The sequence below is a fragment of the Telopea speciosissima genome, chromosome 9 (genome assembly GCF_018873765.1).
Source record: "Telopea speciosissima isolate NSW1024214 ecotype Mountain lineage chromosome 9, Tspe_v1, whole genome shotgun sequence".
NCBI lineage: Eukaryota > Viridiplantae > Streptophyta > Magnoliopsida > Proteales > Proteaceae > Telopea > Telopea speciosissima.
In genome coordinates this window covers 56071044-56088002 of record NC_057924.1, presented here as the reverse complement: position 1 = coordinate 56088002, position 16959 = coordinate 56071044, and the positions used below count along the sequence as shown (strand labels likewise).

Here is a 16959-nt window from a genome sequence, read left to right as displayed (position 1 = left end):
TCCTACATATATCCTTCCCCTCCATCCATCAAACCCTAATCTCCATTAAACCTGCAACTCCTACCTTAACTAGGACTCCCTCATAACTACAGATCTGACCATCAATTTCAAACCACACTTCCAGCACACAACCCCCTCACTTCTCCCTACACTCGATCCTAAACCCAGCTCATAATTCCCACTTTATCCCCTCCATCCCTCCACTCCATTAAACCCAAACCCTGCAACTCAATTCTGTCCAAATTGCAGAATTTGAAAACCTTCCCAAATCCTATTATTTATATGCCATAAAAGCACCCTAGACCTGCACATTAAAACCCCATTGCCATTGTCCAACCCTAACCCTAGTTTTGATCTAAACTAGTAAACCCTAACCCAATCGGCCAGCCCTTGTGTGTGACCCCATTACCCTGGCTCCTAGTAGGTCTCCTACCTATCTAGGACTACATTAATATGTGGACCAAATCATTCTGCCTAAGTGATTTGGTCACATTTTATGGGATGATAGATTTTTTTTATTTTTTTGGAATTTGAAGCTTTATATATTTTTTTTTTGAATAGAGGGGGGGGATCGAACCGGGGAGGGGATAAGGTACCAACCAGGAGACTCGAACTCGAGACCTCCTGGTGAGCATGGGCATGAAGAGCACCACGTCTCACCAACTGAGCTAGGCAGTTGTTGGTGAATGAGATGATAGATGTAATATGTTAAACAGATTGATGTATTGTACACTTTAACATTTGAAATATTTATTTAAGTTGTTTTATATTAATTGTATGATTTGATTGCTTTTAATTACTAAATTATGTGTAGAATAGGGCTTATTAGTACATCATCGCCTTCCAACCTAGGGTCCGAAGTGAAACTCCTATTTGGACTTTGTTTTTGCAAAATCTGATAGTACCATTGTGTTTAAATTGCCTAAAATAGGCTGAGTACCATGTTTCAGCCCCAAAATTGGTCTAAAACCCATTGAGCTGGAAAAAAAAATTACCCCAACTCGATATTTTGGCTGGTCGAAACCTATACTCGAGACGAGTTCTAGTTCCTTGATTGCCGCTGCCGAAGGTTTGAAGAAGACCGTGGTCTCTCTCCCTAGATATCGCCCCCTCTTTCCGCTGGTTTCATGAGGAAGAAGTGTTCTTCCCCTCGTAAGGGTGTGTTACTGGCGATGCAATCTCCTTTTACGAAAGGGTTTGTTGCTCTTTCCATTGGGTTTCCTTTGCTACATTTTTTTTTTTTCCAAACCTCATAATTACCCCATGTCAACCATGCAAATAACAAATATATACCAAGGAAAAACAAAAAAATGATCCATGAAGCACTGCTTCTTGCAGGCACCAAATAAATTTTTCCCTTCAAATTTAAAAGAAAATGGGAAGATTTCAGCTATGGAAAGGCAAACTCCTCTCTTTTCCAGGTAGGGTTGAGCTGATCAGATCAGTCCTTCAATCCTTTTACATCTACTGGTGTAGTATCTATGGGCTTCCAAAATCCACCATTAAAGCCATGGAATCTCTCTTCTGCTCCTTCCTTTGGAAAGGAAAAGAATCTTCTAAATTCCTTCATCTGATTAGTTGGGCAGCTACCTGTCTTCAAAAATCCGAAGGTCTTGGTATCCGTAGGATCCACGACTATAATATTGTTGGCATCTTCAAGCTAATCTGGATGATATCCAACAACCAAAATTCCATCTAGGATTATAAGTCAATTGGGTCAACTCCCATCTCCTAAAAAATGACTCCATTTGGACCGTCCCCCAGCCCGCAAATCCCTGCTGAGTTTGGCGCAAAAACCCTCTCCACCTTTCCTTAGCCCCTTTCTGCTACCTCGTCTGCGATTGCCAATGGTACTTATATCTCCCTTTAGCTGGACCCCTGGCATCCCCATGGAGTCCTTTACAACATCATTGGTGCCCGTTCGGTTTATTCCTCTCGTATTCCTAAATCTGCCCCCTTTTCCATAATCATCTCCCAAGGCTCTTGGTCTCCCCCCTCCTCTTTTCCCCCGTCTCACCCAAGCCTGGGCATCTCTCCCCCCGCTTTCGCTTGAACAAGGTTATTTGGCTCCCCTCCCCTAAAGGGGTTTTTAGCTCCACCTCAGCCCATAGTTATCAAGGTGTCGCCAAGCCATCGCTATGGCGTCCAGGCTCCTTGGGCGCCTTGTCGCCATGCCGGTGTCGCCTTGATTTTTTACCCTCTAAAACGCCATGGTCGCCTTCCTGCCTTGATAACTATGCCTCAACCTAGGACTTTGTCAGACACCATTCCCCGCTGTTCCCTGTCAAATTTAGTCTGGTTCAAAGGCCACATCCCCACAATAGTTTCAACGTTTGGAGAACCCTTAATCTTTGCCTCCCACCAAATCATTTCTCCTCCACCGCCACATCCCTATCTCTCACTCCTATGTTCTTGGCTGGAATGGCAATGAGAACATGGACCACTTTTTTTCTCCTGCCCCTTAGCCCACACGGAAGAAAGCCTCAGACTTCATTTGGCACCATAGTAGGAGACCTCTTACCTTCGCCAGGGAGTGGCTTTGGTTGGGTAGGGTTTTTTCGGGTAGTATGATCTGTGATACCATCGGCAAGCTTGTGTTTAGGGCTACATGTCTCACATTTGGATGGAGCAAAATCTCAGAAGATGGACCTCCAATTCTCGCTCTATAGACATGATTTGGAAAGCCATCTTCTTCGATGTCAGCTCTAAGCTCTACATGCTTCTCCATAGATCTCTCGTTGACACCCCAAGGAACAGGCATATTGGTGTATCCTGGGGTCTAGATGTTTCTCTTTTTCAGTCTCATGGCCTGCCTTCTTAGGGTTTGAGCTTGTATATCCCCCTCGCTCTCTCTCTTTTCCCCTCTTGTGGGATTTTTGGTAATGATATTTTATTCACCAAAAAAAAAATGGGAACAATAAAAACAGCGACACTCATGAATGTGTTTAGAGAAAAATTGCAAGCACGAACCTCCGGCAAACAAACATTGACTCAACTCATGCAAATAACAAATATATATCAAGGAAAAACAAAATAAGGCAAAGAGATCACATATAACAGCCTAATACTCATTCATCAGTTGGGGTGTACCTCGGAATTTGGTTGATGATACAGCAGTGAGAAGCACCTTCAATACTTGTAGAATGGTACTGCAAATTATACATGCATTTTGCAAATAATTACAAGCATGAATAAACCAGATATATCAGATAAAATTGAATAACATTTAAGAAAATACCTGTCGGATGATGAATTATCAACACAACCACAAACCATGTTGAGAATGTCTGTAGATACGGAAGCATTTTTACCACCATCTAGACCAGGATCACCTTCTAGATGATCATAAGCGATGAGTTTCTGCAGTTTGTCGGAATATAATTTAGCCAGGGTCAATAAAAAGTTTCATGAATGCATTTCCTAAGATGGACACAAACAAAGAAGGTTTATGAATGTCAAAAATGAAATACAGGGGAAGTATGTGTGTCACGTAGCTCACGCTCAACACAAGGATCTCATAAATGCAATGAATTTCCATACATATGGCATTATTATTTAGTCAGGATCATGCAGTGAGTAAAGAAAAGGTTTCATGAATGAATTCCCTAAAGCAGAAAAATCAGAAAGATTTATAAATATAAAAAATAAAATTCAGGAGACCTATTTATCATCTGGATTTATGCTCAAAATTATTAAAACAAATACATATATATTCTTTCTTCAAATGTATGAAGAACTTGATAAACCTCCTCAGTTCAAGAAGAGGAACAAGATGAACCTAGTAAAGGTATATTCTGCCTTTCAGACCATCAAACAGGATAAGATTTTAGTGGTGGATCAGCTCTGATCAGGCTGGCAATGAATAACAGATTTAGCCTTAACTAGGCAATAGTAAATAGTAATAATATACTTCTGGCCAATCCTTTCATCTAGGCCGTATGGGGTACTGGGCTGGACCAGGAGACATTTCTAACTTTATTTTATTGTGGAGTAGTTCCGGTCTGAGTAGAAGGGAGAACTCTGTATCCAAGAGTGGTTTGTTGGGTAATCTGTAATACTAAAAAAAATGCAAGCAGTTTTGGAAAAAACAGACTTCCCAAAGTACAATTTACTGATAAAGATACTGCATATTTGGGGCATCAAACACCCATATACACGGGTATGGGTCCTGATAACTGGACCAGTTAAGGGTATGTGTCGAGTAGTCATATCTGTCATCCTTGTGAGCCTCAAAAACTGCAATCATTTTTTTAAAGCTGGAGATTGGATCAGCCACATCACCCAAGTCAATTCAGTGGTAACCATTTTGTCCAATACTATCCGACCCTAGCTGAGTCCTTCAAAGCTCAGCTAGAATTTGCCAGAAAACCAGATTCAACTCATGATAGGCCGAATCCAAATCCGACTCCGATTTTTTTGCTTAGGACATGGAGGCATGAGTTCAACTAAAGATATGGGTGTGGGGAATTGGCTAGAAGTGCCAAACAAGGGGATAAATGTGTCAAGACTCAAGAAAATAATGATTATATCTTTTTCTCCCACACAGCCATGACCAAGCAATGGTGATCTAAAATTTGAATGAGTAGTAGTGAACCATCTCACTTGTACTAAGGACATGGAGACATGAGTACTAATGATTATATCTGTTTCTCCCACACAGCCATGACCAAGCAATGGTGATCCATAATTTGAATTAGTAGTGAACCATGTCACTTGTACTAAGTACGAATCCAAATCCGACTCCGATTTTTTTGCATAGGACATGGAGATATGAGTTCAACAAAGGATATGGGCATGGGGAATTGGCTAAAAGTGCCAAACAAGGGGATAAATGTGTCAAGACTCAAGAAAATAATGATTATATCTTTTTCTCCCACACAGCCATGACCAAGCAATCGTGATCCATAATTTCAATTAGTAGTGAACCATCTCACTTGTACTTCTTCCATCTCTTTAACTTTTTTTTTTCTTTTTTTTTTTTTTTTTTTTTTTTTTGGTGGTTGGGGGGGGAGTAGTGGGGTTCTAATGGAATCCTAGGGCACCAAATAGTTTCAGTTAATATTCTCAAAGAAAACCAGGATCACAGGGCAGACATTGAACCAGAACTGGGAGAATCTAGACAACTCAAAATGAAGCAATCTGCTGGGGCTGTAACCCAGGTCGAAGGAGACCATGGGACTGTGGATTAAACTCTTAAATCTGGGTCAAATCTAACGGTTGGATTAGGAGTTATGGTACTGAACAGAAAATAGCAACTGTCCCCAAAAAGATTTAGATACCTGTGAAATTAGCAACAGATCTCAGACATCAGAATCTAAACCAAAAAAAAACTTCCAAAGAAAAGAAACTAACATTGGAAGTCCTGCAGCAAAGCTCGACAATTTAGTACACTGAATCAGAATAGAAACTCAGGATTTAGGGGGTTGATTCAAGAATAGCAACTTTCCCAAAAAAGATTTATAAACCTGTGAAATTAGCAACAGATCTCAGAAATCAGAATCTAAACCAAAAAAACTTCCAAAGAATAGAAACTAACATTGGAAGTCCTGCAGCAAAGCTCATCAATTTAGTAACACTGAATCAGAATTAGAAACTCAGGATTTAGGGGGTGGATTCAAGAAATTGAAAGCAGCTGTGAAGCTTTTCTGCAGTCTCTTTTGAACAGCATACACAGGTCACTTGGAGAAGATCTGAGACTTATATCTAACCAGAAATTTAAAACAGATCATATGTGAAAAGTCTGCAATAGAACTGGACGCAAAAGATTGATCAAATCAATGAAAGAAATTACCAACAGTGTAGTGAACCGATACACAGAACATATGAGGAAAAATTTACCACTGAAGAATCTGGAATCAAGAAACTGACCAAGATAGTAGAAGAGGATGACGGAAGAAAGGCATGAAGGTTTCTCACTCGTCTCCACTCTCCAACCTGGAATCCCACCAGGGTACACTGCTTCTCACATCCAAAAGTTGCACATGCAAGCTTTTCTTTTGAAGAGTCAAAATAGTGGGGTGTTGGAATCCCTCTCCATTTATTTATAATAAGTGATGTACATCAATCAAATAGGAAACGCATCTAAATAGAAAGAGATCCTTTTACAATTTAACAACTCCCAAAAATTAGAAAGTCTTAGAAAAGAAATAACTAAGTAGCACTACTAGCTTAGGATAAAAGTAACTACCAATACAATTTAGACACTGGCTAAAAAAAGGTAAAATAGAATATTCCAGCAGCTATAAGGTATATTTCAACAGCACTATCCACCCAAGTAGGATCCACACATGCTGAGAAATAAGACAAGTTGATACCCAGCCCAGTTTTCAAGCCCTAAAAATAACAGTGGGCTGATAGGGCTGGGCCAAGTGGGCTGGTTAAGCTGCTGGTACGATGGCTGGCTGGAAAAGCTAGCCAGAAAAGCTACATCAGTAGAACAGTACATACATGAAAAACTCAACGTAATATAATTTTCCCTTCTTCTCTCTGTACTCCTTCTATCTACATCAGGTTCCTTCCCACTTTTAATATAATTTCTAAATTTTCATCAGAAAAGCACAACGTAAGGTTCTCAAATTTTATAAGAATATCTTTTCTACAAATAATTTATTAATGACAAAGCAAGAAAAGTACATACATGAAGGCAGTCCAAAGCAGGCTCCACAAGCTTTAAATTCTTGGTCTCAAATGCAAGTCGCAATGGCTGTAAAACAAGCTCTGCATCAGCTACTTCTAATGTATGCCCAGCACTTGCTAAGGCCATTACAATATTTCCACCCGTGCTGATGTGTCCTTCCCCCTCCACAGTCACATCTGGAACATCTTGACTTTCATAGTTCACGGCTCCAGCACCATCAGTGTCGATTGAACTAGCAAACAAGGGATTTTAAATAAATCAAAATAAGTTAATAAACATGAAAATCATAAGCAGAAGAGAAGCAATTTAAAAGTGGAAGCGCAGATGCAGGTCCACTGACCAAAGTAAATTTGAAAAGGCCCCTACGGATTTTTATGCCTCCCCATAAGAGAAAGGCGTGGGTATATTGATCACCGCCATGGCGGCGCCATGGCGACGCCATGGCGACGCCATGACAACTTGATCACCGGGAAAACCAAAAGCTAAAACAGAGGAAGCGGGCAGTAATTTAGTAAGAACATGGGTAAGTGCTATTGACCATCATGTTGGTTAAATTGGGATCAGGACATGTATGTCAAATACATGGTGGAAGGGAATGGGGTTGGGTCTGAATCTAGCAGTTCAGACCTTGATAGTGTTCTGTTAAGGGCCTTAATTGTAGCCCCAGGAGTAGGGGATGGGTTTTCTATATGTCAGACCTCTTGTTTAAACAGGTTTTATTTATACAACAACAACTCAGCCTTATCCCAACTTAATGGGGTCGGCTACATGGATCCTAGGAAAGATGGAATAATAATTATAAGAATAGTCAAATTAATAAAAAAGAGAGCACAATGACATCGTCAAAACCTCAGCGAAACTATAAAGAATTTATTTTATTTCTAATGGCCAAATTTAGAAGCCCACATCTGGGAAACTCTTGGATCACATATTTCTTTCAGGTCTTCAGTTCAGCTAGCTATAAAGAAGCCTATTATGTTAGGGGATTTAAGTAAAAGACTGGTTTCTCAGTTAGTAGATGAATCAGAATTTGGTTTGCTAATGCCATTAGGATTTTATTAAATATGGTGTTAGTCCTCAGTTGTAATTATGTTTTAGGAACTTAATTTCTGTTCTGAGAATTCTGTGGATTTCCCAAGAACACAGTTGGTGTTCAAGTTTCTTTCAACTGAGATTTCATGCTCAGCTTTGCTGTCTGTTCTGTTCTGCTACAGTGACAGAACCAGCAAATTATTCCTGTTTTACAGGACTTTTTTGACAATTAACAACTTATAAAAAGTGAATTGAAGGGGTACCTACCTGAGGCCCTTCTCAGCTTCAAATAAGCCAGGAGGCATTAATGAGGAAAATTGAGAAACGGACTATTTGACTGGTGTGAACTTTCCTGTTGAGGATGCTCCCAGGACCACCATTTCAAATTCCTCTCTCCTCGGTTGAAGGGGCCTAGAGGCTCCTCATCTAACCTCTTACCAGCATCAGTTCAAGAAAGCCCTGACAGCAGGTCATTTCCTGAACTTTGAAGGGAATAAGAATGTCGGAGACCCGAAAGGGAAGATTTTGATGACAAGAAGGCTACAATTGTTGAAAATAAGGAGAGAAAAGCAGGTTTTAACAAGAAAAGATGTTTGGATGAAAGCTCATCTATGAACATCTCCGGAAGGGGTGAGAAGATTGCTATGATCCACCTCCACCACCACCACCATCACCCCCTCCATTGAAGAGCTTTGGATTTTGTATATGCAAAGATCAGAGACCAGTTTATGATTGAAGGAGAAGTTCGCATGGAAGATTGGAAGAAGGGAGATTCAAAGGTTAAAAAGACATATGGATGTGGAAAATTTTACTATTCTTATGTGGGTATAAGCTTTAGATCAGGGGAGATCTCTCTTTCCCATTTTGATCCTTTTGTTTTCACTTGGGTACCTTTTTCCCTTTTTTTGGATAGGTAGGGGTAGTGTTTTGTTGTCTAGTTTCCTTCTGGATACCCCTTTTCTCTGGGGCTCTGACGTTCTATTTCCTTTCTTTGTTTCACATAATATTTTTCCCCTTCTTTGTTTCTTATTGTTAGTAGAGGCTGTTTTAAGTTTCGGTTATGTTCAGGGGTAGTTTAGGTATTTTCTGTTTTGTTATTTCCTAATGTGTCTCTTGTGTATCTTAAGTCACTATATATATGAAATGTTGTGGGAGCTCCAAGACTAAGTGGAAACCACCCCAAGGGTTAACCGATTTCCATTGTTCTCCTCTTTCTTCTTCCTCTTCTTCTTTTTCTTCTTCTTTATTACATGGTATAAGAGCAAGATCTCTAGGGACTGTTACACCTTCCTAATGTCTTGTCTCTTCCTTCTTCAAGGGTTTCAGTCATTTGTGATTGATCCATTTCAGTTTCTGTTTTGAGAATCCTTTCGGGTTGTGTTTGAGAGGGTAGCAGCACCCTATGCTGCATTTCTGTACTGTTTAGAGACTAGTTCTCGAATGGAGACTGGGAACTAGGGCTCTTTTGTTGGTGATTTCTGGTTTATGGCATGGAGAAGACATTCAAGGCCTTAGAAAGCAGTTTGGAGCATGTTTCTTGATCGATTTTTGGAGAAAAAGCAAAGATCGCTTTTTCTGTCAGGGTGTTGTGAGGTTTTTGCTGCCTGAGATCAATTTTTTGTATTGGAGCTGATTCCAGCCTGATTTTGGTGGTCAAACTCTCCTTTCCTTGTTTGGAGATTGTTTCTTGGTGTGTTGAAGGTTGGAGATCAATCTCCCTTTGAAGTTTGAAGGACCCTTTCCAGGGTTTTGAGATCGATTTTTCAGGGTTTTGGGTGGCTAAAATCGATTTTGTTTGAGGCTTGAGTTTGAGGATTATGGTTGTTGATTCTTGTGGTTCATTGGAGTGGAGATTACCTTCTCTTTGCAGCTTTCAGGGTTTTGGAGCTGAGATCGACTTTCTCAGGTTTTGTTGCTATCTTAGTGTTGTTGTTATCTTAGGGTTCACCTTGTGTTTGTTGAAATGGGTGAATCATCGAAGGCTGCTGTTGGTGAAGTTGTTTCTTCCTCATCAAGCCGGATTACTGAGACGAAGCTAGAGGGGATCAACAACTTCCAACAATGGAAGAAGATTGTTAGGCTGGTACTGATTGGTAGGGATCAGCAGGATCACCTAACCAAAACCATGCCTAAGGATGATACTACATGGGACACAATTGATGCACGTATTTTGGGACAGCTTTTGAACTCCATGGACCGCCAGATTGTTGATCTTGTCACTCACATTGACACAGTAAAGGACTTGCGGGAATATTTGGATGTTCTGTATTCTGGGCAGAACAACATAGCTCGTATTTACGAGTTATCTCAGGATTTCTATCGGTCTGATCGAAAGGGCCATCCCATAGTCCAGTTCTTTGCTGAGTACAAGAGGATGTATGAGGAGTTAAACTCTTTGCTTCCCATTACTTCTGGTGTGCAGCAGATGCAGAATCAGCGAGAGCAGCTCGCGGTTATGGGATTTTTAGGTGCTATTGGGAAGGAATATGAGTCTGTGCGTTCCCAAATACTAGGTGATGACAAAGTAGCCACACTCTCTGAGGCTTTCTCCCGTGTTCTCTGAGCATCACAAGAGAGCACTCATGATTCTGTGCACGTTGACAGTTCAGCCTTAGCTTCTTTCGCACCTAACCGTGGTCTCTCCACTGGACCAGGGGCTGGTGGTGGTCGTGGGCATGGAGGAGGTTCTGGGAAAGTTCCTATGCCTCCTTTGCTTGGGAAAGCACCCATTTCAGGATCCGAATCTTCTGGTATGGTGAGGACATGTCACCATTGTGGACGTACAGGGCATATCCAACGCTTTTGTTGGAAACTTCATGGCAAACCACCACAGCAACAGTTTGCCAACTCTGCTGCCACTACTGAGTCTACACCTCCCTCATCTTCTTCTGAGAGTAGGACTACTGTGACGCTGTCTGATGAGGATTATGCTCGTTTTTCCCAGTTCCTGATCTCTCAGTCCTCCCCGCCTTCCACTGCTACTTTCGGACAGACAGGTAATGCAACTGCATGTCTTTCGACTGCTTCCCGCCCCTAGATCATTGATTCAGGAGCCTCTAATCACATGACTGGGGTCTCAGGTATATTTTTTTCCTTTTGTGTATCCTCTTTTAGTGTTACCTTAGCTGATGGTTCTTTAGCTAAAGTAACTGGTACAAGCACTGTTCAAGCCACTCCTTTATCCTTATCTTCTGTTCTTTATTTATCTGAGTTTCCTTTTAACCTTCTGTTTGTTACTAAGTTTACTAAAACTTATAACTGTTTTGTAATCTTTTTCTCCGATTCATGCATCTTTCCGAATCTTACGACGAAGAGGACGATTGGTAGAGGTCGTCAGTTAGGGGGTTCATACCTACTTGAAGACACTTTATCTGTGGCATGTTCGAGCATGGCATCTCCTCACCAAGTCCATTGTTGTTTGGACCATCCATCATTGCAGAGTCTACGCATTTTGGATCCTTGTTTTCAGTCTCTTTCGTGTTTACCTTGTGAGTCCTGTATGTTTGGGAAGCTTCATCGTGTGAGCTATCCCCCTAGAGTCAATCAAAGGTCTAGTCAGTCTTTTGCTTTAGTTCATTCAGATGTATGGGGGGCCCTTGTCCAGTTCAAGGTTCGAAAACTCGGGTCTCAGTGCCAACTCGGACCCTTGAAAAACCGAGTCGAATCGAGATCTCGCCGAGTTGGTGCACTTTTCTTTTTTCTCGACTCGAAGCCTCATCTCGGTGGATTTTAGACCTAGTTTGGGTCTGAAACTTGGTATTCAGCCTATTTTAGGCCATTTAAACACAATGGCACTATCAAATTTTGCAAAAACAAAGTCCAAATAGGAGTTTCAGTTAGTGGGAAAGTAGGACAGACACTTACTTATGCTAGAAACCAGGACAGACACAGGACAAACACACTTATTTATGCCTAATATCATTTAAGTAAATGAAATTGTATTTCATTTACTTAAGATATTATTCATAAACAAGCTAATACCCCCTATTTGAATCCAATAAAAATAGTTAAAAAATCAAATTCCAAAAGGAAAAAAAGTCAACCCCCCAGTTCAAGAACAAAAACTAGATTTTCGGCGGTAGGTGCAATTTTCAACTTTCTAATGCTGAGGTTTTTCTCAAATCTAAAAATTCCATAAATCTTAATATGGTAAAACATTGCTAAAAATATTTGTTTTGATGTCCAAATATTTTCATTCAGAGCGATCTTAACAGTATTTGCGCACACCGAATTAAGTTTGACTGGTACATAACTCCTTCAATATAAATCAGATTTAAGCAATCTTGGACTTGTTGGAAAGCTTTGTTTTGAAATCTTTCCAAAAAGTCCAAGATTGCTAAAATCTGATTTATATTGAAAGAGTTATGTACCGGTCAAACTTAATTCGATGTGCGTGAATGTTGTCAAAATCGCTCTGAATGAAAATAGTTTTTTGGACATCAAAACAAATGAATATTTTACCGCACTTTTGGTTTTTAGCAATGTTTTACCATAATAAGATTTATGGAATTTTTAGATTTGAGAAAAAACCCCAGCATTAGAAAGTTGAAAATTGCACCTATCGCCGAAATTCCAGTTTTTATTCTTGAACTGGGGGGTTGACTTTTTTTCCTTTTGGAATTTGATTTTTTAACGATTTTTATTGGATTCAAATAAGGGGGTATTTGCTTATTTATGAATAATATCTTAAGTAAATGAAATACAAATACAAAAACATTTACTTAAATGATATTAGGCGGTTCCTGGCATAGATAGGTGTCTGTATACCAAGAATTTCCAGCAAGATCTCAAGATCTAATACTCACATAAAGGACCTAGATGGGCATTTTCCTATGTCAAACCGAGATCTCGGCGAGATATTGACATTTTGAGACTCGTAGGCAGTCTCGTCTCGGGATTTCGAAAAACCGAGAAACTCGGCGAGATCTCGCGAGTTCTCGAACTATGGTCCGGTTGCCTCCATGTTGGGATTTCGTTATTTTGTTACTTTTGTTGATGACTATTCCAGAGTTACTTGGCTTTATTTAATGAAGAATCATTCTGAATTATTCTCTATCTTTTGTGCGTTTGTGAATGAAGTTAAGACTCAATTTAGTACTCCTTTACGTATTCTTCGTAATGATAATGCTAAGGAATACTTTTCTGCTCCTTTTTCTACTTCTATGACTCAACATGGCATTATCCATCAGTCTTCTTGTGCCGACACCCCACAACAGAATGGTGTGGTTGAAAGAAAGAATAGACATTTGTTGGAGGTCATTCAGTCTCTTTTGTTTGAAATGAAGGTTGCCAAATCTTTTTGGGCTGATGCTGTCTTGACTGCGTGTTATCTCATTAATCGCATGCCTTCCTCTGTTTTACATGGTAGGATACCTCATTCCCTTTTGTTTCCTTCTACACCTTGATTTGCCTTACTCCCCCCCTGTCTTTGGCAACGTTTGTTTCATTCGTAATCATCGTCCAGGAATCTCTAAGTTGGATCCGAGAGCACTTACATGCATCTTTGTTGGATATTCTCGAACTCAAAAGGGTTATCGTTGTGATTCCTTTGAGTTCCAGAAATATTTTGTCATTGTTGATGTTTTTTTCTTTCAGTCTACTCCTTATATGGATTCTCCGGTCGTTCCTTCTGACTTGGACGATGATTTTCCTTTGTATATTGTTCCCTCTTCTGCTTCACAGGTATCTCCACCACCATTACCACCAGCTCCACCGGTGCCACAGAATATTGTTTTCCAACACCATCTTTGGAAGACTTGGGTCCCTCCTGCTCCTCCTTCACCATCATCTTCTTCGTCGGTGGATCATTCCCCAGGTACTTCTTCTTCTCCTGATCCTTCTTCTCCTGCTGTTTTCTCTGACCTTGATGTACCCATTGCTCACCGCAAAGGTGTTCGGAGTTGTACCCAACATCCTTTGTCTAACGTTGTGTCTTACTCTGGTTTATCTTCTCTTTTTCATTCTTACTTAACCACTCTTAAGCAACATCCTATCCCTAAGTCTATTGCAAAGGCAATATCTAGTCCTGGCTGGCGAGTTGCTATGACTGAGGAATTGTTGGCCTTAGAGGTCAATCAGACATGGGATCTGGTTCCCCTACCCTCGGGTAAATCTGCTATTGGTTGTCGTCGGGTCTTTGTGGTGAAGGTGAATCTTGATGGTTCTTTGGCTCGTTTGAAGGCTCGTCTTGTGGCCAAAGGTTATGCCCAAGTGTATGGGGTTGATTATTTGGACACCTTTTCTCTTGTGGCTAAGCTTACTTATGTACGTATCTTGATCTCTCTTGTAGCTACTCATCATTGGCCCTTATTTCAGTTGGATGTTAAGAATGCTTTCTTGCATGGGGATCTCCATGAGGAGGTTTATATGGATCAAACTCCTGGGTTTGTTGCTCAGGGGGAGTGTGGTATAGTGTGCAAGCTCAAGAAATCTTCGTATGGACTAAAACAATTGCCTCGAGCTTGGTTTGGTCGGTTCACTGAAGTTGTTTTGGAGTTTGGACTAACACGTTGTAGTAGTGATCATTCTGTGTTTTTCCGGCATTCTGATGCAGGGAAAATATTTCTTATTGTATATGTGGATGATATTGTCATTACAGGAGATGACTCTTTAGGGATTGAGAAGCTGAAGGTACATTTGCAGCAGAAGTTCCAGACTAAAGATTTGGGAAGATTGAAATATTTTTTGGGTATGGAAGTGGCTCAATCAAGGAAAGGGATTACACTTTCACAATGAAAGTATGTCATTGATCTTCTTTCAGAGACAGGGTTGTTAGAATCTAAACCTCTATATACTCCTATGGATCCTAATTTGAAGCTTACAACTCATGTTGGTGATGTTCTTAGTGATCTTGAGAAGTATCGAAGACTTGTTGGAAAACTAAACTATTTGACTGTGACTCGACCTGACATTGCCTTCCCTGTCAGTGTTGTGAGTCTGTTCTTGTTTGCTCCTCGGACATCTCATAGGGATGTTGTTATTCGTATCTTGAGGTACATCAAGAAGGCTCCTGGACGTGGTCTACTTTACTCTGATCATGGACATGGAAGGATTGAGGATTTTTCAGATGCTAATTGGGCTAGATCTCCTGTAGACAGAAAGGAGGGGGCAGCTACTATGAATGACTTCAGGCCCATTGCTCTTTGTGATTTGCTTTACAAATTCATTGCCAAGATTCTTGCTTGGAGGCTTAAAAGTGTAGTGGATCTCCTTGTCAGTGACAACCAATCTGCCTTCATCCCAGGAAGAAACATCTCAAACAACATTCTTCTTTGCCACGACATTGTCAGAAGGTTTGATAGGAAAAATCACTCTCCTGCTATTCTCCTGAAGATTAACATCCATAAGGCTTTTGATTCTCTTAGGTGAGATTTCATCAGGCAAGTAATGACCTTGATGGGATTTCCGACTAATTTTGTCAACTGGATCCAGGCCTGCATCTCCTCCCCAAGGTTCTCAGTTTTAGTCAATGGCAGCATGGCGGGGTACTTTGATGCTTCTGTAGGGATTCGCCAAGACTGCCCTCTATCCCCATACTTGTTCACCTTGGCTTTGGAAGTCCTCTCCAAGAAAATCCAAATTAGTATTGATCAGCACCTCATTTCTCCATTGCCAAAGTGTAAAGCTCTCAAGCTAACTCATTTGGCGTTTGCAGACGACCTGATGATTTTCTCAAAGGCTTCCATTGTTTCTCTTGAATCAGCTTTACTCTGTCTCCAACTCTTCCACGAGCTATCAGGCCTTCACATCAACCCTTCAAAGTCTCTGTTGTTCTTTGCTGGGGTTTCAGATTTGGACAAAGTGGCTTTAATTGACAGATCTGGTTTCCAAGAGGCGCATCTTCCTGTCAAGTACTTGGGTCTCCCTTTAATTCCTGCTCGGCTTTCCGCTCACCACTGTTCCCCGATGCTTGATATCATCCGCAAAAGGCTTCAGTTGTGGAAAGGAAGACTTCTCTCTTATGCAGGCCGATTGGTCCTTATTAGATCAGTTTCGGAATCTTTCTATATCTATTGTTCTGGCTGCTTTGGTCTCCCTCAAGCTACTATAAAGTCCTTGGAAACACTTTTGGCCTCCTTTCTCTGGAAGGGTAATGATACTTCAAGGTTCCTCCATCCTATCAGCTGGGCTGATGTGTGCCTTCCAAAGAAGGAAGGTGGCTTGGGTATTAGAAGAATCAAAGAAGTGAATTACTCTGGAATCATCAAACTCATTTGGAAGATTGCCTCTAAACAGAAAAGCATCTGGGTTGACTGGATTTACTCGGGCCCTCTTCGTCAGGATTCCATCTGGACGGCTTCAACTTCCTCAGATTCTTCTTGGGTCTGCTGCAAGATCTTAGACTTCCGCCATCTAGTCCTTCACAACATTCACTCACATTGGTGATGGCCTGTCGTCCTATCATTGGCTAGATCATTGGCACCCTCAAGGGATCCTCATCCACTTGATAACTCCGCGAATCATTTATACTTCTGGTCTTCACAGGGTCTCCTTGGTTGCTGACATCCTCGATCAGCATGGTGGTTGGTCCCCTCCTCCTGTCTCCTTGCCGGAGCTTACTCTCCTCTGGAACGAGCTTCCCTCCATTTCCAGAAGGCTTTTGGGTAGAGGTGATTGTGTCTCTTGGTTGGCAAGCAATTCAAATTCTTTCTCCACCAAATCAGCTTGGGATCTTATTCGTCTCAAGGGTCAATTGGTTCCTTGGAGAAAGCTTCTTTGGTTCAAGCATCATATCCCTCGGCATTGCTTCACTGCTTGGAGGATCTTCTCCAACTGTCTTCCAACTCATGCCTTCCTCTGTCACCGGCATATTCCAGTTTCGCCCTCTTGTTGTCTCAACTGGAACTGTGTGGAAGACTTCGATCATCTCTTCTTTGAGTGCCCTACTGCGACAGCAATTTGGAAAGGCATCTTGTCTAAATGCTGGCCTGCCCCTAGAAGAATCCTTCCCTTCTCCCGCAAATGGATCTAAATCGACATGACTTTTGCAGGTTCCTCTATCTGCGACACGGTCGGAAAGCTTGCTTTTTGTGCTACTCTTAACCACATTTGGATGGAATGTAATATCAGGAAATGGACCACCAACTCTAGGTCTTATCAGCAGATTTGGGATTCCATTTCCTTTGAAATTAAGGCAAAATTATCGCATGTTCCTCCTTCTTCTTTTCTTGATACCCCAAGTAATAGGCTCATTGTTGTCTCCTGGGGTCTTTCTTCTGTCTCTCTTATTGGTCCCAGCCCTCATTTGTGAGGGTTAGGTTCCTGATTCTTTGTTTTGTTGCTCCCCTTTA

The 16959-nt window shown here is 41.1% G+C and overlaps 1 protein-coding gene across 1 annotated transcript in view; it reads right to left on the bottom strand.

Moving 5' to 3' along the window:
- The window catches only part of LOC122640130 (brefeldin A-inhibited guanine nucleotide-exchange protein 5), a 118098-nt gene that overhangs the window by 80040 nt on the left and 21099 nt on the right, over positions 1–16959 (bottom strand). The window contains exons 3-5 of the mRNA XM_043833268.1: positions 6638–6869; positions 3239–3360; positions 3091–3149 (exon numbers count right to left, since the gene is read on the bottom strand). Of these exons, the coding sequence (XP_043689203.1) occupies positions 3091–3149; positions 3239–3360; positions 6638–6869 (413 nt within the window). The remainder of the gene's footprint in view (positions 1–3090; positions 3150–3238; positions 3361–6637; positions 6870–16959) is intronic.